The 22,221-nt window shown below is 44.2% G+C and overlaps 1 protein-coding gene across 2 annotated transcripts in view; it reads right to left on the reverse strand.

Moving 5' to 3' along the window:
* Positions 1-22,221, reverse strand: part of P2RX1 (purinergic receptor P2X 1) — a 443,061-nt gene that overhangs the window by 310,202 nt on the left and 110,638 nt on the right. For both annotated transcript variants that reach the window (XM_069614712.1, XM_069614713.1), the window contains exon 2: positions 6,460-6,607. In XM_069614712.1, coding sequence (XP_069470813.1) covers positions 6,460-6,607 — 148 coding nt within the window. The remainder of the gene's footprint in view (positions 1-6,459; positions 6,608-22,221) is intronic.

Consider the following 22,221-nt stretch of genomic DNA (forward strand, 5'->3'; position numbering starts at 1 on the left):
CTGAAAAAAGACACACAGTAGCACAATTACGCTACCAGATATTAGAAGTGGTCACAAAGGCATCAAGAGGAGGGAACCATGTCAAAAATCTGGATCAACGTGAACTATACTGGATCAACAAACTAGACAGTATGAACCCATACGGAATGAATGAAGAGTTTCACTTAGGTGCCTTTCTATAAACTGGCCCCATGAACATAACACACAGGCATAATCAGTGAAACACTAGGAACACATTAGGCTGGTTCACAGAGCCTAGAGGTCATCATATTAATGACCTTGTATTACTGAACATAAACTGATGAGGATGACATATACCTTCAATTTGCTTGTATCACATGACCTACATGTAGACTTAATTGGCATAAGTAGTTGCCAAAAAATAGAATGGAGTGAAAAAAGTGTATGGGATTAAGGATGATGACTGTACAAACATCCTGTAATCATGTTGCCAACAGATTGTGAACAGAGGTGCCCCCAGGTTGGCCCCTTCTCTTTAAATACAGGTTGGGCTCTATGCTTTTAGTGACCCAACTTACTACAAGGGATCCCTATCCCCTTCTAAATAATTAATTGAGCCAAGATATCCTCTTGTTTCCATCTTGAAGATTACCCTTAAATGATGCCTTTGGGACTCAGCACCCTAGTCTTCCAGTGTGTCTTACAACACCTTCACTTTATTCCTTATAGTAATATTCTTGATATTCCCCTGCTTTCCAGTTAATCGTTGTACCTCCCCAGTTCTCCTGCTAACATTGCCCCTTAGACACCACATACCCTCAATATGCCCCTCGGCATACCAAGATGATTCTTCATATTGATAAATATATTACATTATTTGTAGCTCTTTGGTGATCAACATGGACACATAAAATCTAGTACAGCAAAATTCATCCCCCTATGTGCTCCATGTGCACGTCGCGCTGCGTGATGATGTCACATGTTTACATGTGACGTCATCGCGCGCATGACGTCGTGACGCGGGTGACGCACTTGACGCCGGCAGCCATTTCCTGCCTTTCTTATAACGAGTGACACACGTACCTAGACATATGGCGAAGAGGCAGCCCATCCTTTTTGGACACAGGAGCTGGATTGCTCGTTTTACAACTTTTGAGAACTTTGAAGGTAAGACCCTTTAGGCAGATGGGATAACAGATGTTCCAGTTATTATTACTGGGACCTACCCACTAAGCACTCAAATAAGGCACCATAGATGATATCCAGAGTCCTTCTACTATCCCCCCTTCTTTTTGTCTCCTCTATAGGAGATCCTACCAATACTGGAACCTACCCAGGGAGGACATGCATCCCCCCTACTTCCTTTGAAGCTTCAGCCACTCCCATTACGGCAGGGCATGGACATTTTCACTTAATTTGAGGCATCACTGAGATTCTAGCCACGGCATCCTATGCTCCCTTCAGCCCTATAATTAAGGTACATGTTCCTGTAATTCAACTGTAAAACACTCTTATCTTGTTAAATTTTCCAGAAATACTTTTTGTTCCTGTACTTAATGGATTTACCTTTGATTTTTAGGGTACATACTTACCTATTTGGGCCACAGAAGATTCGATTGATTTCCTTATCAGCCTCTTAGACCCACAGAAATAACCTCGGGCACCAATGTGAGGCAGGAAGTACTTTGCTAGCTTAATAAATGCAATTAGGAAGAAATACCTGTTGTTAACTATATGAGCAAGATTCCATCTGGGAATTATCATTTCTCTTATAGATATCCAGAAACATCGTACTCGAAGTTTAGAAATTGAAGAAAAACTATGGATAGAAGTAGACTTTCACATTATTTAACTCTTACTCCAGAAGAAGGGATTTTTCCCGAAACGTGTTGAGTTTTTAATTATTATCACGTGTGAGAAATTACAGAGACTGCTATATGTTCTGTACAATTGTACACTGAGCAACGATGTTAGTTGTGAACTGTATGCTTGTTAAGGAGATAATCTTAACAATATTTGTGAAATAAACAAATAGATGTATATATATATGTCTCTGAGAACCTAGAGTGACACCAATTTATTTAGATATTTAATTATTAATCTTGTTTAACATACTAATTGTAACATTTACTATTGAATGAACCATAAGTACTTTTCCATACATTTATGGACTTACATCAGTGTAAATAATTGCATCTAAAGAGCCAAATGTATTGACTGTCCACGGACAGTAACCTTGAGTGTGCAGGGGACGTGAGGGGTCCACAACTTGTGGATACCCTCCCTTTTCCAGTTTTTTCAAACCCACAACCTAGTGTCAGGGTTGTGTTACACTCCTCAGCACCTCACTACCAACCCTAAAAACCAACAAACAGGTTTATTCCTTAGAATCTTAGGTGTGCATATGTGTTCATTCTTTCTACTGCTGTTATGTGCCCAGGTGCTCACACCATTTTGCAGGTACCATGGGTGGCCAGTTAATACCGCTCGGGCAGTGCCTGGCAAATGTCTTTTCCAGACCTACACCCAAGCCCAAACTGTTAGCATTGCCAATGCTTGATCTCTTCTACACTCACACACCTGAACCATTCAATGTTAGGCGTGGCCACTGTCCACACGTAGACTGTTCTCGCCTTGGGGCACGCCTGTGACCCATGGCATTTATTTTTTCACGGAGGGGAGCCCTGTTACTCCTGTTTTTTGGGGGGTATCACCGTCCTGTCAATTTGCCCCACCCCCCTCTAAGCCCCCCTGCCCTAGCCACATTTTTAGGCAATAGGTTATATATATAAATACTATTACCCCGCAGAAACTGGTACCATTTTAGCAACTAAGGGGACATATCAAAGTTTTATTTTTGCTTGTACAATTTAGGTATGCACATCTTTTCCTGCTGATGCATTAACCAACTGAGCTGCATTGCTGGCATTTCCTGAGCTATTTATATGCTTCCTCGGCGGTGCAACTGTGCCATCTCATTGACCTCAATTGAGTGAGATTTTCGGCTGCACCAACCGAGATTTTTTACCAACACCAACTGCGCAACCTCACTAATATCGATGCAGCTATCCCGCTGACAGGACCAGTATGTCAGACTCGGAATAAGGGAAGTCAGCATTTTAGGACCTGGAGAGGGAGAGGACTAGAAGCAGAGAGGGAAAGGGGGAGGGTGGCGAGAGAGTCAGAGCATATGAGAGAGCAAGAGAGAGAGAGAGAGAGAAGGGGTGGGTAGAGAGTGAAAGGAAGAGTGAGAGAGAAGGGATGGGTAGAGAGTGAAAGGCAAAAAGAGAAGGAGAGAGAGAGAGAGAGAGAGAGAGAGAGAGAGAGACAGGGCCTGAGAGATAGAGATAGAGAAGGGGTGGGCTGAGAGAGAAATGGAGTAAGGGAAAGACAGAGAGAGAGAGAGAGAGAGAGAAGGAGTGGGTAGAGAGTGAAAGGGAAAGAGAGGGAAAAGGGGTGGGTAGAGAGAGAAAGGGAGAGAGGGAAAGAGCAAGGGAGAGTGAAGGGGTGGGTCGAGAGTGAAAGGCAAAGAGAGAAAGAGAGACAGCCTGAGCGAGCGAGAGAGAGGGAAGGTGTGGGTAGAGAGAGAAAGGGACAGAGGGAAAGAGATAAAGATAGAGATAGAGAGAGAGAGAGAGAAGGGGTGGGTGTTGCATGCCACCCCCTGTAGGGGGACATGGTATCTCCCAGTGTGTGTGTGTGTCTTGGTCACATGGCTCCCCATGTGACCAAGTTAATAAAAAGTACGAGCTGTTTCCGGCTCGTCAGTCTGACCAGCAAAAGGCTCCGGTGTTTTTCATGTTCTGCGCCATGCTGGCGCCGCACCGCATGCTGTAGGCCCGAGGACGGGCCCATCTCGAGGACGGTGCCCCTGCTGGGCAACGCCGTCCAAGGGTGATCCCAAGGCCATGTGACCATGGCTACTGGTGCGACCCCGGCCTGGGTCCTGCGTGAGCGCTGCACTGAAGAAGCCCGTCTGGTGATCTCGACATGTGTATGGGGCCTGCCCGGTGCCCAGGGCAGACCCCCCAACAGTGGGTAGAGAGAGAAAGGGACAGAGGAAAAGAGAGAGAGGGAGACGGGGTGGTTACAGAGTGAAAGGACGAGAGAGAGAGAAAAAGGACCATTTTCAAACGGCTGGAGAGGACATCGAGCCGTACAGGCAAGGCGATACTTGTACACCCCCATTTCACGCTCAGCGCATTTCCGGATACTGACCAGGTGTGTGTGAATGGAGGTCCGCCGTGCTGCATTGAATTTTCAAGTAGGCGGAACACGAAGTCCTATGGAATCCACCTCAATTTAGCACCAGCTAAAGAGCAGGCAGGTTCCGTAGCAGTCCATAATGCGTAATTTGCCGGCAGAGTTAACTTTTTTACAAGACAGCTCATAAAAGGGAAGAGTAAAGGCAATGTCGCCTGATTTACCCTTTCCTTTTACTCACTACCTCGTGCATGTTTAACATTGCAGGGGGGGGGCAATGCTAGTGATCCTCTGCCTGCAACTAACACTTATCAGGAAATTACCCCCAGGGAGCGAGCAAGAGAGAGAGAAAGAGAAACAGAAAGACAGATCGAGAGCCAGCGAGAAAGAAAGCGAGAAGAAGAGAGAGGGTGAGGGGAGAGTGATAGAGATAAAGAGAGATACAGAGAAAGATAGACAGAGAGAGAGAAAGAGACGGACATAACTGATGCAGAGAACATTAGCAGAGCCTTGTCCCTACCAGGCAGAATCTAAGGGGGTTATTCTGTAATGCGCGGTGCATAAAATGGGGTGTAAAAGCAAGGCTTGAAGCTTTTACCTCTCAATTTCATGCTCCAGTCCATTTTCGTGTACATTCAGCATACGTGCACATCACCATCCTGCTTTACTCATTGTGTGTGCACTTTGTTTTATGCCAGCATGAGATTTTCATGCAGACAGACAATGAATGGATACCTATGGAGTCCACCGCCATTCAGCACCTGCAAAAGACCAGGCGGATTCCATAGGAATCCATTAGTAACTGCAGTCTACAAAGTGTCATTTACAGTCAGCCTTTACTTTTTTACAAGGCGGAGGGTAAAACTGTAGAGTAAAGGCTACTTCGCCTGCATTTACTCTTCAAGTTTTCTCTTCCCGCTCTCCGCCAACAGAACGTAAGTATATACGTTGGTGGTCCACTACATGCAATTTGCATTTCATATTCATATACAATGATCTCTTAAGTATCATAGATTAGCATGTCTTTTTCCTTATGAATAAAAACATAACTAGAACAAACTGTTTAGCCTAGTCAGGGCCACATGAGCAATACTTTGTGAGTAAGCAAATGAGCACAAATGGAATGCTTGTGCCCCAGAAAACATTCTTTGTATTATAGGACCAGGGCTTTTCATACATTGCCCTTTCAGCCCAAGCCAGGCAGCTCTCAAGGATTCAGACAACTGCATACATGTTTCACCCTCATTATGAATCATCAGGGCAGTATAAACCTCACTAAAGTTATGGCGGTTTATAAAGACATGAAAAACACATTCTATCTGAAATGTCAAAGTAGAATACGCCATTTCCCTCCTTCCTCCTCTTCAGCTGCCCGACCCCTAGCATGCAAATCTCTGTCTCTGCCACCTCCTCCTCCTCCCTTCCCCTGTACCAGGCACAGTGTAGCTCTGCTCGTCATCCTCACTGCTCCGCCTGCACCCTAACTTACTGGTAGCTCGATGCCCCTGTCCCCGCTTCAGCAATCCTAACATGTGCTGGGAATGTGCACTCTCCATTCGGGAAAAGGGACATTTCTGGCAAAGCACATGCAGGAAAGCCAGACACAAAGGTGATCTAGTTGTTATGGTGTAGTCTGTGGTGACAAAATACCTTATTCTATTCCTAGCGTCATCACCTGATCCATTGTGTGATCCTGAGCATATTATGTTACCTCCCTGCGCCTTTGTTCCCTTTTATTCAAGCAATGGGAAGACCTAAACAGGGTGCGCCCTGGTACTAAGTCTGCAGCCCTTTATTTTAAAATCGGAGCATGAACTGAAAGGTGAGAAAGGATAGCACAGGGGCAACGCTTTTGTCTTGGAAGCAAAACAACGCAGCACCACACAGGTTGAAAGGATTTGGGTCTGTTTGACCTTAAACATTTTACCTAATCACATTTGATCGAATTTATTTGACCTTTTTTTCAGTCTAAGATACGGGGGGAGACCCCCGCAAGCTCCCCAATTCCCCACAACATAATCGATACCCTTAGCCACCTCCATATATATATTTCATTAATTTGGATTGGAAAAAAGGTCCCAAAAAAAAATTCGATGAAATGTTTTTATGCCAATTATGCTAAAAACGTTCAAAGCCCGATCCCGCACTTAGAAACCACAACACTGGTATTAATCACGTTAATGATTAACAAATAAATAAGACAGCCAATAGGTCGGGTACATGCTAGATGCGTTGATTTAAACTGAATGCGATTCCTGCTGGGATACAAGGTGACTTGCTCTCTGTACTTCTTACCTGCGGCGGGAAGACATAGTCTGCGGAGTCCAAGAGCTGTGGACCCAGGTCTGGGACATGGATGAGCGCGATGCCTTTCAGCTTCACGTTGACCGAACTGATGAGGCCGTCCTGAGACTGGTAGCCCTTCTCATAGATGAACACCCAGCTGCAATAAAAGCACACAGCGACACGTCTTCAGACCTCCAAGGAGTGTAAAGGGATGGCATACATGTGCCTTCAAATATAGGTTAATCGCATAGAATTCTCTGTCAGTCTAGGACTCAATTATGCCTATTCCTCATGGGGGTCTGCATGCTGTAGATAAGAAATACATTCCGAGGTTTTCCAATGACTGCCACATTATGCACAACTGTAGGTTAAAATCAAGAGACGTGTGAAATCAACTGTATTTATAGTAATGAATTTCATTTCAGCTTTATTTCGATATCATTTATCATAAAAGACAATATATACATAGAAACATCAATACATATACATGAACACATCAATGCAATCACAACAGTTAGTAGCCAACCCAAACATCATAACTGATACATTTGGTAAAGTGCATATTCAAGAGTCAAGTATAAACAGTTGGTCAAGGCCAGCAAGAGTGCACAAAAGCGCTTCAGTTTAACATTATTTTATAAGGAACCCCACATTTATTGAAGTATTATTGGATGAATTTGTGCATAGGGCTCATTAAAACAGGCGCAGGGAGTGATTATAGTTAGGAGACAAGGTTACTCGCTTTCGTCCTCCTTCGCCAAGCCCTTAAAAAAAGCACCCTGTGGTGGACGTAGCAAGGGGGTCTTTGCCTGCCAAGCAGAGATTGCTGGCCTCAGCAATGGCCGAGACCAGCTTCTGTAGAATAAGACTTCTTCCGTGCATGGGACAAAAACAGAGGAAATTGACCATGTTTTCCCTAGCTTCTAAGCAAAACGGGCAATGGGGATTAAGATTGGTGTTCCATTTCAACTTCACCGCTGCCAAAGGTAATATGCCAAGACGTAGCTTAAGCTACAAGGGACGCATCGCTTAAGGATGCATGCAATCTAAATGCTCTTCATATCCCTGGTCGTACTTTAAGGCCCAGAAGGTGCTGAAGTGGGAGGACACGCCCAACCTCCTTTCTATTTCTACTGAACTTTTTGACCCGAGGGCTGAACGTACCGAGGCCTTTGGGTTTACGTTTGTGATCACACGATGGGCCCAGAAATTCATAAGATCCTGAATCTAAAATTCCCTCTTTAGATGTACTAGCTGAGGAAGGGCCAACCAGCCCTCCTGTGCCATTACATCCTCTAATGCTTCCCACCCCCCCACCGATATCTGACAAGTGTTTCACTATTCCACAGCCTAAGCCAATATAAAAGCGGTTTTACCCGGCAAACTTGTGCAATAGACTGAAGATCCAGCTCAAGGAGTATTTGAAAGGTAGGGGCACTAGACGACAAACCCAGAAATGCTTTTAGAAAACCGTTTTCAATAACAGGTGTGTGATATTGCACCAAACCCAAAGTTCAGCACCATAACCAGCAGCTTGCCTAGCCTGGGCCTTGTAGGCCTCCAAGGCCGCACACACGGCCCAACCCCTATGTGTCTTTGCAGATTTTGCTATTGAACCACTGTACCTTGATAGAATCAGATCGCCTTTTTGGTTTGCTCATCCCAGGCACAATTTTCATGCACTCTTATGCCCAGGTAGTCATATGTCTTTACTTGCTCAATTTGGGCTCCTCTGGGCATCAGATTGATCCTATAGCGCTGTTTCCCTCTGGGTTCTTAAAAAACCATGAATTTGGTCTCTTGGGTATTTATTATTAAGCCATTTATGCTACAAAAGCTTGAGAAGATATCAAGCTGATGACAACGCCCCCTCGGAGTCAAAGGCAGGAGGACAGCGCCGTCTGTGAACATCAATACCGGATCCTAGCTTGTGCCTATATAGGGGCATCAGTTGCAGATGATAAAGGTCACATATTACCCTATTTATGAATATGGAAAATAAAAGGGGGGCCAGGACACAGCCTTGTATACCACTTTCCTTGATAGTACCCCACCTATATCACTACGAACTCTGGCTGCATTTCCCTGATACAACAGCATAACGGCTTTAAATAAAACAGGAGGAATACCCAGATTCGATAGCATTGTCCACAATCTTGCCCTAGGGACTGTGTCGAATGCTGTCTTAAGATCTGTAAAGATTGCATAGGCCGGCATTTTTCTTAAGACAACATACTTGTCACAGAGTAGTCGTAGCCTGAGGGACTGGTCCGCAGTGGTGATACCCCTTCGAAGCCCAGCCTGAAGGTGACCTAGAGCACCCACCTCCCCAACCCATGATTCCAAATGCGCCAATACCACCTTTGCAAAAATCTTGCCCCCAGCATCTTGGAAGGAAATTGGCCTATAATTGACCGGGGAATTTTTGTACCCCTTTTTATAGATGGGTATAATGATCACCCCAGTCCAAGACGGCAGAGCTCTTCCAAACTGCACAACTGCATTAAAGTGTCTAGTCAAATATGGTACCCAAATTGATGGTTCACTGGCAAAGAAATCGACCAGTGTCATATCAGGACCTGAGGCCTTTCCCTTCTCTTGACTACTCAATTAATTAATGAATCTTTTACAACACGCTTTATACCGGAGACCAGTCCCTAAGTGCCGGACCGGGATTTGAACCTGTGTTGCTCTTCATTGCCTTGCTTCCAAGACAAGCGCGTTGCCCTGCTTTCAAGACAAGCGCGTTGCCCCTGAGCTTTCCTCCCGACCTGAACATGTAAAAATGTATATGTTTAACAAGAGAGTATGCAATGTCACACCTTTTCGATGCATAACGATGTGACCTTGTGGTTCATTATTCGACATATTCCTTGATACCATTAATGCACAACAATACTACGGTAGACGCTGTTGATTTTAATATAAAGGTCAGACTTAAGCTATTACCCCCACGTTAAGGGGCCGACAGGGTCAGTGAAAACCTGCCTGCCTGAGCCTAAGCTAGGCACGAGCATGGTGAAGGCCCTGGCGAGTTCTTGGGTTGTTATTGTTTCTGTCTGCCCTCAAACAAAGCGGATGTAGTTATTAGCACACTTTGGTTTTCGTCCCTGGGTGTTAGTCACTTTTATTTAGTGCAATATTAGCCGTGCCTATCACACATGCTCAATTTCCATAAAAAATACCACAAAACAAAGATGACAACCATCATCAGGAAACATAGTAAATGGAAGGTGGCAAAGCAGATTGGAATGGAAATCAGGTAGGTGGGGCAGGTGGGGGTTTGAGGAGAGAACTCGGTGCTAATTGATATTGTAACCCATCCGGGCATGTGCCAAATTGGCCATTGGGCAACCCCAGTAGCTATGGCAGGACACGTTGACCAGAACATGTTCTTCAGCTATCCCCCGGGCGCCCCAGTGGTACTTGTGCATCTGAGGCCTACTTCTAGTCTCTGGAATCAGGCCACTGGTCAGACCTAGTTTGCAGGTACGCAACAATTGCCTAAACAGAACCCTGAAAATGGCACTGTCGGGCAGAGGGTAGTTCTGTTTTTTTTGCCAGATTTAAACACAAACCACTAGGCAGATGTGGCCAAATAATTTTGGGACAAGGCGCTTGTTCATCACAAACGTTTGGCATGAATCCAAAAAGTGGTTCAGGCTATAGATCAGATCAAATTTTGCCTAATGAGAAATTAGTAGGTAAGACTAATGTTGGGATATATCCTCACCCTTGACTGCACTTCATAAAACATTAAAAAAAATAGAGTTGGTTCTATATTTGTATGTGCAATTTTGCATCTGAAAATGTGCTGTTTCTATGGGGAATGCAATTTACCATGATGATAGGTTAGCTCTCGCAAATACTGTAAAATTCCCAGAAAACAAATCATCATCTGAAGGAATCTTGCAGCTATGATCTTAGGATGCAAAACCTAGACATTACTACTGTTCCTAGTTGTGGTTAACAACACAACCACAACTCACCATAAACATGCACAGCTCGTGACCTCACACATGATGTCGCAAATTAACTTTTTGGAATTTGCAACCATATATTTTGAGGATATTAACTTATTATTATCCATATTCACAAATGAGTAATCTTGTCTGAGAGCACAAAAATAATGCGGACACAGTTGATTTGATAAAAACCCCAATGTATAATGAAATATAAAGCTATAACTTGTCATTATTATAGGGCGGCAATTGCCACCTTATAGTTAAGGTAAAACCTACCATCCATAGGAAAAGCGAAGATTCGATGGTTAATACATTTTGAGCCATAGGTTGGCTCTGCATAGTGTTGGACATTCCTATATTAGGACCTGGGCCGTCCAGAACATGAATGTTTCACGCAAATCTGTGTTTTATGGCTTAAAAGAAATAAAGGGTAAAAAAAGGCTGTATTTTCCACATTTCCATTCATTTTCCCATGGTGAAAATGTCACATTTTTGCTCACGCGCACACCCCAAACCGCTGGATGGATTTGCGCCAAATAAGGAATAAGTTGGGCACCAAGCGCTCGAAGGACATCCTTTCTTGTTTTGGTGCAAATCCCTCCAGTGTTTTTTAAATAAAATTGGCATAGATCGGGGTTCCCCTCTACCCAAACAGTAAGTCATATCTCCCATGATGCACTGCAGCAGAGAGGCTGAGAGTATTTTCAGAAATGAAAATCTGCCATTTACATTCTATTGCTAATAGCTTTTGACGTGCTGGATGGATATGGATGGAATTCTGCAAACAGAAAGTGTGCCAAGGCCGCCCCACCCCCAATTGGAAATGTTTGGGACAATACCTTAAAAAATGAAAAAGTTATTAAGAGAACAAAACGTTTCTTTTGTTTTGAGCCTACTTGCATTAATTTCCACATAGAGAAAAAGTGCAATATTTGAACAGCCGTAGTGTGAAAACCGCTGGGCATTTATTTCATTTGTATAGCGCACAAAACCCAGAGGCATCAATGTTCTGGTTACACAGCAGGGTGTGAACATAAAGCATCAATGACATACACAGAAAACACACCATTTCACCCTTTTTATTAGGGTGAGGAACAATCTAGGTTGGCCTCCTGTGAGAATAGGAGAGTCTTAAGTTTCTTTTGGAAGACCCAATAAGAGTGTTCCGATATTAGTTGCTGTGGTTGGACCTTCCAATTTTTGGTGGCAATCACTGGGAAGCTCAGCCCTCACACTACCTTTAATCTGAATCTTGGCAGGATCAGACGATGTGAATTGATGTGGGTGGGTCTGGTTGACTGTGCCCTCATGATCTTTTGTGCGAGGTACTTTGGAGCAGTATTTGAAATTCATTTGTGAGTAATGGTGATGTGCTTGCGGGTTGAGAGCCAGTGTGCCTTTCTTCTGGGCAAGGTGATATGCTCTTGTTTGGAAATGTTCAGGGCCGCCATGAGGGCATTGTTTTGAATAACCTTCAGTCTGCCAATATTTCTAGCTGATGTTCCGACAAATAGCCTGTTGCAATAATCAGGTCTTGAGCCTATTAGGGCACGCGCAATCGTGAGGCAGTAGTTTGTTGACAGAAAGGACCTATAGCCATTGATATGCTTAGTGGTGTAAGCCGCAGATGATGAAATAGCATCGACCTGCCTCGTTAACAACAAGGTGGAGTCAAAGTAAATGCAGTGGGTCTGAACCTCCTGAGACAGAGGGATGGTAATGCCATTGATGACAAAGGCATTGTAGGCTGGGTGTAGTATGCTAATTATAGAGTGTGAGCTAACCAGAAGAATTTCTGTCTTGTCGTCGTTAAGGCATAACATGTTTGCAGGCATCCAGGCTTGAATTGTTTGGACGATAGAGAATAGTGATTTAGAGTCAGTAGAATAGTTGCCAGTTAAAGGAAGGAGAAGTTGAGTGTGGCTTAGTGAAAATATTGTATAGTGTAGGCAACACATCTTTGATGTCATCCAATTGATTTTGTAAATCGAGCAGTGCTGCTTCCGTCCCGTGGCAGGACAAAAACCCGACTGGCGGAGGCCCAAGAGGTTATTGGATTCCAGGTGTGATTGGATCGAGACGTATGCCCTAAGATCCAGTATTTTAAGGAGGAACGGCACCCTGGTGATGGGGCGGTAGTTAGAGGGGATGGCTGCATCTAAGTTCGTTTTTTTTTAGCAAGGGAAGGACACAAGCATCTTTAAGGTTGGTTGCCACTGAGTTGGATGTGAATGAGGTGTTGATATGTTTGGAGATGAAAGGGGCCAGCTTTACAGCTAAAAGGTTTGAGCCCTTTGATAATTTGAGTGACCTCTGTTATGGAGACTAGTTTGAAGTTGAGTAGGTAAGGGGAGCAAGCTGTGAGTCGGCGGTCATGTGGGGCGTTGCTGACTTCACACAATTTGGCCTTTTTGAAGCTGATTTTTTTCTGGAGCTTCACAATTTGTCAATAAGCGCATTTTGGATGTCAAGACACCAAGGACTATCTTTAGTGCAGTTATCTGGTGGGGATGTGGGGGTTTCAAGCTCTCATAGTAAAGAGAAAAGCTTGTGTGAGCTTGAACAGGCGTTAGCAATTCTATTGTTGTACATGGAGCATTTGGCTAGATGGATTGCGTGTATGGAAGCCTTAGCTGACTGGGCAAAAAGAACTTTGTTGGATTCTGATGAGACTTTTTCAAGATAGTTTGTGCTACTCTTTTTTTGCCAAGAGTATTTTAAGATCTGGTGAAAACCAGGAGTTAGTGTGTGCTGTGATTTTAGCTTTCTGTTGGGTAAGGGGCGCCATGGCATTGATAGCCAGAGTGAGGGTTTGATTGTAGATGTCAACCAGAGTGGCAGGGTCCTTAGTACACATTTGTAAGGAGGTGAGTTTGTTGAGCAAAGGTAGAAAGTTTGAGGCTGAGATATTGTGGGAGCTTCTCGTTACAGTTGGAGGCAGGGTTCTACCTGGTTTAGACGGAAGGACGAGCACTGGTAGGTCAAAGGAAATTATAATTATATTATGGTCGGACCAAGGACAGGGCAAGTTGGAGGTGATTGTAAGGTTACAATTCAAGTCAACCTCACAGGCCAAAGTACGACCTTTGGAGCGCATAGAGTTGAGGATCCTTTGATTGAAGCCTAGTGCTTCTTTAGAGTTGGAAAGGGATAGGGCGTTAGTGTCCGTCGGGTCTAAGAGTCCCAGATTGAGATCTCCCATGAGCAGAGTCATGGAGGAGGATTTAGTGTACACTGACAGGAGCTGCGTAATGTCCTCTTCGAATGGGAGTGGCGGGCATGGGGCCCGATAAATGAAGTGGAGAGTTATCATCATGGTGTGCATCAAGGTTAGTTTCATTGTGAGTACTTCACCAGACAGGACAGTGGTGTTAGTGACTTCCCGAATGGGGAGGGTGTCTCTGGCAATGAGGGCCACCCCTCTGGAGTCCATTCTGTCTTTCCTATAGATGGTGTATTTAATGGGGATAGCCAGTGAAAGGGCTGGGCCCGAGGCAGCGTGTAACCACGTTTCTGTAATGGCCAGCGTGTCTAGGTCATTGGATGTAATGAGGTCTGCAATGTCGAGTGCACGGGCTGGCAAGGATCTGGCATTGATTAGTGCTCCTTTCAGTGTAATAGGTGGGGAATTTACAGGTGGGATGTTAGGGTTCAGAGATTGCTGAGCAGTGATGCTGATGGGGGATGCCCTGCAGAACTTGGGGGTCATGCTAGGATATGGCATCGGCGTGCCATCAGTATGTTTTGTCACAGAGAAGTTCCGGCATGCAGAGGGTTTGTTAGAGATAGCTGTATTACTACCACTTCACAATACGCCCCATCAAGGTCGAGATACAGGATGTTGCCTTGCCATAGGGGCTGGGTGGTGGGAGGCAGGGTGCTGTGCCTTTAGTCAATAGATCTGGTCCAGGTAGAGTTGTCAAGCATTGCGAAGTTGGCACTGCTAGGACTGTTATGCTTGTCGGCATGGAGGTGCGATGGGATGCTGGCTTGGAGCGTCTCATAGTAAGTTGCTGAGTGGTTAGGAAAGAGGTAGTCTCAGTCACGTGTGCTGGCACGCATGCATATAGCAGAGGCAGCATTTTTGGACTGTAGCGAGGTGAGAAGGCCCATGACGTGCTCATAGCAAGGTGTGCACACCGGTTTTCGCAAAGGCAAGGAACAGTAGGTCTCGGGGCAATGGCAAGCCTGCATACTTCGTACAGTGAGAAGTTTGGGCTGCACAGGGGGTTTCATCGGTATGGTATTGTCCATAGGGAAAAGGACAGGGAGGGAGGGAGATGGAAGGCAGGATCGTTTTAGAGCATGGGAAGCCGGGGAGACATTTTCAAATGAATAGTCATGCCAAAGGGGTGTGCAATGACATACCTAAGCTGCTCCTTCTGTTGCCGGTCCCGTTAGCCTTCCTCTGCTTCATAGGGTCAGGCAGGGTACACAGTCCTTAGTGGGGGTCCTTTGTGAGGGTCCGGCTTTGCCTAGCAGTTCCCTGCTTCCTGGGTATGTGTAGCCACCGGCAACCGATATGGGGCAGTGGAAGGTGGGACAACGGAGCACACAGGCTCCAGCATAATGTGTGGGGCAGCAGCAGCCATTTTAAGAGGGTTTAGTTCCATATTTTCCAAATTACATAGCCCAGCAAGGCTTACCACAGTAAGCCATGGAGCAAAGGCCTGGTGGATGTAGACAGCAGCTGAGTGCGCATGCTGCACTGGGCCATCTCTGCTGCTTCACAGGGCCGGACAGGGGACACGTCATTTAGTGGGAAGCCTTTGTGGGGGGTCGGCTTTGCCTGCTGGCTCCCTCATTCCTAGCTATGTGTAACCACCGGCGACCAATCTGGGTCAATGGAAGGTGGAACAACAGAGCACACATGCTCCAGCACAATGTGTGGGCAGGGGAGGCCATATTAAGAGGGGTTAATTCCATATATTCCAAATTACATAGCCCAGCAGGGGTTACCTCTATAGGTCATGGAGCGAAGGCCTGATGGATGTAGGCAGCAGAGTGCTCATGCTGCACTGGGGCCATCTCTCCTGCTTCACAGTGATAGACAGGGACATGGTCCTTTGTGGGAGGCCGTCTTTGCTTGCCGGCACCCTGCTTCCTGGGTATTGTTTTAAGTATAATGAAATAACATATGCACCAAGAAAGTTACCCACAAATATTTTAACATACGTAATGAATTATCTCATGTCTGATGTCATCATTGATGCCATCAGGAATGTAATCAGTGATGTCATATTTGATATAATGAGTGATGTCACCAGTGATGTCATTCCTACGCTGTGCAACAGGGGGTGAGTAGTTAAGGTGGCTTTGCCTGAATCGTCTGTCAAATATAAGGGGTTGTATTGGGTTAAATGCTCACCTTAATGTCTCTTTAACTAAGTTTTTTTCACTGATTATGGAAGTTTGTTTTGCAATGTACTGTTCACCATAACTAAAAGGGTTTCCAGTGAATGTCAAAGGTTTTGTTGCTATGTACTTTCCATGTTAAATCTGATCACCTTAAGTCTCTCTTAACTACATTTCTTTCACTGAATATATATATCTATACACACACTTTTCATACACACTCCTCATGAGCCATCGAAAAACCCAGTGTCCACTCATTTTAGCCATAACATGCCTCATAACACTCTTTCCGAGCACATGAACCTGGCCTTCTGTTTGACCTTTCCTGATGTCATCTGGCGCCTGACCATGGCTGCGGCGTTGACTTTGTCTTGTCTGCTGCTGTATGTTAGTTGTCGTCTTGCTACTCCTCGGATAGGATGTGGCCTCTTATCTAGAATGCTTCTTGTGCTCTATTTGGCTCCTCATCATCTAATAATTGAATCACATCTTTATATAGAGATGTATGCTGCATTTCTCCCACTTCTAAGCACGGTAACAATGGATGCTGTCATTATTCAATTTATCAACCTCGGAAGGGTGAAGGGCTGAGTCTGAATTGGTGGGATTTGAGCTTATGTCCTGCAGGATGTACACATATGTCTGAACTGATTGATTATGCCACTCAGATATCTTGCTGGCAGTACCTTCATTGATTTTACATTGGGACTGGTTCAATCTCCCTTGAACTCTCTCTTGGGTTTAGTTTATCATTCATCTGCATTTCAGCTGTTCCATGATTCCCTCCTTCACTGGTTGTTAGTGCCCCTTCTTCACTACTTAATTGAAAACACTTCTTTACGTTTATTTTTCACAAGTTGCTATCATTGGTGCCATCACATTTTTTTCACTTGTGTTTTCTTTGCAGCTTTGTCTGCGTGCCATTGATTTGGCAACATATGTAGAAATCATACTAGGTTTGCAGAATCCTAACAGCGTGTTTGTGCATGTGAACATATTTCAACTGTGTTAATTTAAAACCACAAAAATGCATACCAATGTTATTTTTGTTTTGCATTATTAAATAGAAGGAGTGAAACCTCATTCCGGAAAGGTAAACTGGTAAATTCCAATGGCATGTGGGAGGAATGCAGTATATCAAATTCCAGAAGGGCCTAATGTCACAAGACATTTTGCTGATCCTAAAAATGGTCTTGCTAGATTACAGCTTCCACAATGTAAAGCATGCGTCATGTGTTGTTGCTAAGCCTGGGCGTAATTCCATCTGGGCAAATTGAACTCAATCTCGCTACAGGGATTTGGCAGACTTCTTAGATCTCATGGGATTCACTGGTAGCCCAAATTCATGCTCAAACTTGTGTGCAAGTTCGGTGGGTGGATCTAAATTTGGCCAATCAGATCCCCTGAAAGTTGTAATTATTCAACAGGTCAAACGGAGCACCAGTATCTCTCGGGGAGTCAGTTTGCCATAAAAAATCTCCAGCTTTTGTCTCATATGTCACAGAAACTTGGAAACACTAAATTACAGCTACTGAATGTAATCACCTGCCTCCAAACACGTCTATAGCCCTTATTACAGGTTTGCCAGTATCCAGCTGGTAATGCCGATGGGATACCAGCAAACCTGCCTTAGAGTCGCTGCCACCTGATATCCCGGTATTACATGACTCCATCCGATGGGATTTACTGAATCACCGTAACTTTTAGTAATGGTGTTAGTGATTCAGGCATTTATTTGCTGGGAGGGGCCCGAACTGCTGGAAGCTTAGGCCTCCTGGGAGATCCATGTCCCCCACCAGCAAATTTGAAGTGTGCTGGTCTGAAACAAATACAGGAGCCGGAATTACCAGCATATTTTATGGACCGGCACACTTGTAATGAGGGCCTATGACTTTCACTTTGCAACTAGTATTTTGTCTCGATGTCACAAAACACTGGTGCACTATTTTGCCTCTGAAATATTGTATGCTTTTCTCAGTGCAACTCTTCACAAAACCAAATGATTCTAAGATTTTTTGTTTGCAACTAATATTTTGTGTCTGGATTTTTTTTTTGCAACTAATATTTTGTCTTGGTTTAACTCAGGTTTGTCGCATCTGTGTTTTACTCAGTCACAATCACGGAATTTAATTTCTTGCCTCCAAACAATTCTACAAATGTTTATTTAAAAAAAAGTTTTTTCTCATGTGTCACAATTATTTGGCACACCCAGTTACATACAGTGAATGTATTCTCCAACTCCAAAACAATTCCAAGAATTACGTATTCCAACTAGTATTTTCTTACATTGCTTCAAAAGGCTGCCCTCTCAATTACAACTCCTGAATGTAATCTCCTGCTTACAAACATGTCTAGGAATTTGTCTTCACAAGTTTTTTGTCTTGTCCAGCACAAAAAGCTAAGAAACCCAGTAAAGCCACTTAATGTAATCTACTGCCTCTAAAATATGTAATGATATTTTTGTTGCAACTGATATTTTGTCTTGTCACAAAAATGACACTCAGTTATATACATTGAATGCGATCTCTTGCCTGCCACCAAGCAATTCTGCGATTTCCTCCTAACTTTCTAGTTGCTGATAGAAAATGACCTATGATGTATATATGCTTTGAAGGTTGTTTGCTTGAATTCTCTCCTGGACTAGTCACAAAAGGATGTCCCATTCTATTTCAGTTTTCTTCCTCTCCCTCAATTAAATCAATTTGTATTGTTCTACCTGCCTATCTCTTAAAATCTACTTTAATATTCTCCCTCTCAACTAGAGACATTTCTGCTTCTATCTGAACTACTCTAGCAACCTCATGCCTCTGCTTAAGTTCGAATCCCAGATGGCAAATGAATAACATTTTATTTATTTATTTAGTTAATTGTTCATTTCTAACACGCTTAATACCAGCGTTGTGGTTTGCTTCCAAGACAAACGCATTGCCCCATGACATGAACTCCCCCAAACCTTTTTATCTGAACCTGGAAAAAAATTGGGAAAAGCTAGACTTGGCCTAATCATCTCACATTTGGTTTTTTTGGGGGATTTGGCCACATAACACCGCCCAGGTTTAGTCGACATATAACACATGTGGAATCATGGCAAGAGTTTTTTCCTGGAGGGGTCTTACTCCAGCTACATGTTGTTTTAGTGCAGGTGGCACATTGTAATACCAATGGAAGTGTACTATGTTGCAGAAAAAGCATGGACAATTGGTGCTCTGCCTGTGGTATTTCTGTCATGGGCGGTAATTACTTCAGGGATGTTTATCACCCATGGAAATCTGGCAGTGAGTTAAAACCACCACTGATGTAATGGAAAGCAACATTTATTGTGGCATCTTGGGTGGTGAGGTATGGATAGCAGAGCAGGTTTTTATTACCGCCAGTTGAATTTGCAGATCAGGCCTAAGGATTTTAATTATGTCCAATGTGAAACACCTCCATATGATCTTTTTAAAGATAAACTGTCTCCTCATGCCATCTGCCTTGGCGGCGTTGTTTTTATATATTTGGTCAAATTAGGTGAATGCCGTTATGGATTTTTAAAAGAGGTCCACTTTAACAGTTGTTGGTCCAACTGGCTACCCAAAAACATCAAATATACATGAAAGTTTATAAAGTCAAGAGTTCACCCATGTGGCCTTCATCTGCTGCTGACAGTGGAGTTGCTAGGGGTGGGTCGAGGGGGCTATGGCCCGGGTCTTTTGGTTATAGCCCTGGATAGAAGCTCAGGGGCTACAACCAAAAGGCTAGCTAGTCCCGCGTCCCAACAGTCCAGACATTAGTGTAGCCCCATATCTTTTTCAGACCCAGCAACACCTTTGGCTACTGAGACAAGAATTGTATTCCACTCACAGTTCCCATCATGCATTGGGGTTTAGGAGCCTTTCTTACAGGTTTGCATAAGCAGTTGTAAATTCTCCTGGCACTACTAAGCTCACTCTAGAAAGGGTGTTACCTAGGTTGTGCAGATTTGTCTGTGGCGTCAACGTTCCGCCTGGGTGGCAAGTAAAATAGCTGGAGGTGGGGATTATTGGCTATCGTTGTCTGAGGTGCCCCAAATTAGGAACATTATTGATCCACCAAGGAGGAGGAAGATGAGAAGAAGGAGCACAAATCCACACGGTTGCGGAATGCACTGCTGAGAAAGCGCGGGCATGGGCTGTAGTATGAGCAGTGGATGATGCAGAGAGAGAATTTGAGTTTTTGGTGCAACATGAGTCAGTGAAGCTTTTTGAGGACCGGGGCGATATGTTACGGAATGATGCACACTCCATCATTTATGAAGTTGCTCATGCTTGCCTACCATGTTTTTCCTGCTTCTTGTGTTACAAATGTCAGTGGCTGTTGACTGGTGTTTCCCAAATGTAGTTGGAATGCATTCGATTTTTATAGTCTCATTAAAAAATATCCATCAAAATAGGTTTTTGCACATGCTGTCTTTACTTGTAAATGTGTAATTGCATACTGGTCCGATGTTTGGAATGTTTTGCAAACATGTTTAAATCGCCCCTCTCCCTTGTTAATCCACTTCTTGGTCCACTTAGTGACACTGATATTAAAGTTATCAAGTGCACTAAAGGAGTGCCTCAACGAGTGCTGTCTGCTGTCCGTTCCCCTACACTGCTTCATCTACTGTTGCAGAGTCTTTACCATCGTTGATCATGCTACGCTTCTAAGCCTGCATACGTTGGCTGCGAAACGAAGAAAAGCACCATACTCGTGAGGAGAACTAGCTTTATTCAACCAATTGGTCGTCTTTGTGTAAGTCCTGGCTAGACCACAGGAAGTAGATAACGACTGCAGGCGCGCGCACTCGGCACGCACACGCTCAGGGAGTGCCTGAAGAGTGCTGTCTGCGCAATGGCGCAAGAGGCAAAGGAAGTGATGGGTTGGAGGTAGTTGTTATTTAAATTGCTGCCTTGATTGCTCTTCGTTTGGATTAACTCATCTTCAAACTATTTTGTTCCCCAACGCCTTGCTTGCTAATTGATTCATTTTGCCAACATGAAACCTAAAACACAGCGCAGACCAATCCTCCGCAGCGACACTGCAAGGGGGGGGCAGAGGGGGAACGACCACGGAGCCCAACGAATCACATATATGGCCTAAACAGAGCTCCTAATATAAAGAAAGACAAAAAAGATCATTTAACTGTAGTTAATCGGTCTCCACCTACTCAAACCATGATAACGGGTTACTTTGAACATATTGGCAAAGTACATGTGCTGTTAGTGTCCGACCCACAACTGCCTGCTTGTATTGGTGTCAACACATTGGCCCTCATTAGGACCCTGGCATTAACCAATGGCGCTATTAGCGCCATGGTTAACGTCGGTAACCTACCGAATCCGCCATGGTGAAATGGGGAATTACCACCCCATTCCAAGGTTGGCAGGGCGGTAATTCCTCATTTACCATTGGCCCTTCCCCATTCCCATTTTTGCCCCATAGGGCTCAATGGGAATGGGGAAGGCGGTAATTACGGTACCGCAAATTGCAGTACCGTAATTACCTTCAAGGTCCCTTTGCGGGTCCCTACCTTCCTTTGCGGGTCCCTACCTTAACGGCTGGTACAGACTAGCCGTTAAGGTCGGGAGCCACAAAGGGACCTCGAAGTAAGGCCTGGGTCGTAAAGAGGCCCATTGGTTCCCGTTGTTAATACAAACTTGCTACTGGTGTCTGAGAACTTTATCTATGCCACTTCAGTCGAGTTGGCCAAACATTTTGACAATCATATTACGAGCTCATCATTGTCTAGCTCATCATTGTCTATTGACAACAACAGTTCCTTGCTAAATTTACGCCAAAACCTAAAACGCAATTCTCTAAGGCCCTGCTTACTGAGCCAGGACACCTTTACAAGATTAAACCTGTCAAGAAGGCCTAATCTGGAAGTTCTGGTTTCTAGTTCGGAGGTACTGAGAGACGAAAGTTATGGTGAAGAAGCTTCTGCTACGGCACAAAACAACTGCTCTGCAGGTGGCACACTGTTGTTCTCCTTGGTAAACACTATTCTTTCTAAAATAGAAGTATTATTTCCACTGTGTACAAACATGGTGGCTGATCAGAATGAATTAAAGAATATCACTGCAAAGGTAGTGTGTTTTATTTTAGATAATAATCTTGATCTTACTAATCAAGCTCAGGAAAAAAAAACATCTTAAAAAGGTGCCCGAAATCACCATTTGGCCTTGAATAGGGTGCAACAAACTACGCAAAGCCAGGTAGACTTGGTAGAATGTCCTATTGTTGAACTTGATATTTTTAGGTGAATTGTCCAACTGCCGAGGGTTCTACAATCATCCTGCAAGACTCCTTAAACATTGCTGTGCTGCCTGCAATGAAGACGATGCGCTCGAAGCTCTTTGTAATGAGCTATCTATGATGAAAAGTCCACCTCATGTAAGCAACTCAAAGAAAAGTCCACGTGTGCGGACTCGTAATTCGCACAAACCTACAA

This window comes from Ambystoma mexicanum, chromosome 9, assembly GCF_040938575.1.
Source record: "Ambystoma mexicanum isolate Mex_15411 chromosome 9, UKY_AmexF1_1, whole genome shotgun sequence".
In the NCBI taxonomy this organism is placed as follows: domain Eukaryota; kingdom Metazoa; phylum Chordata; class Amphibia; order Caudata; family Ambystomatidae; genus Ambystoma; species Ambystoma mexicanum.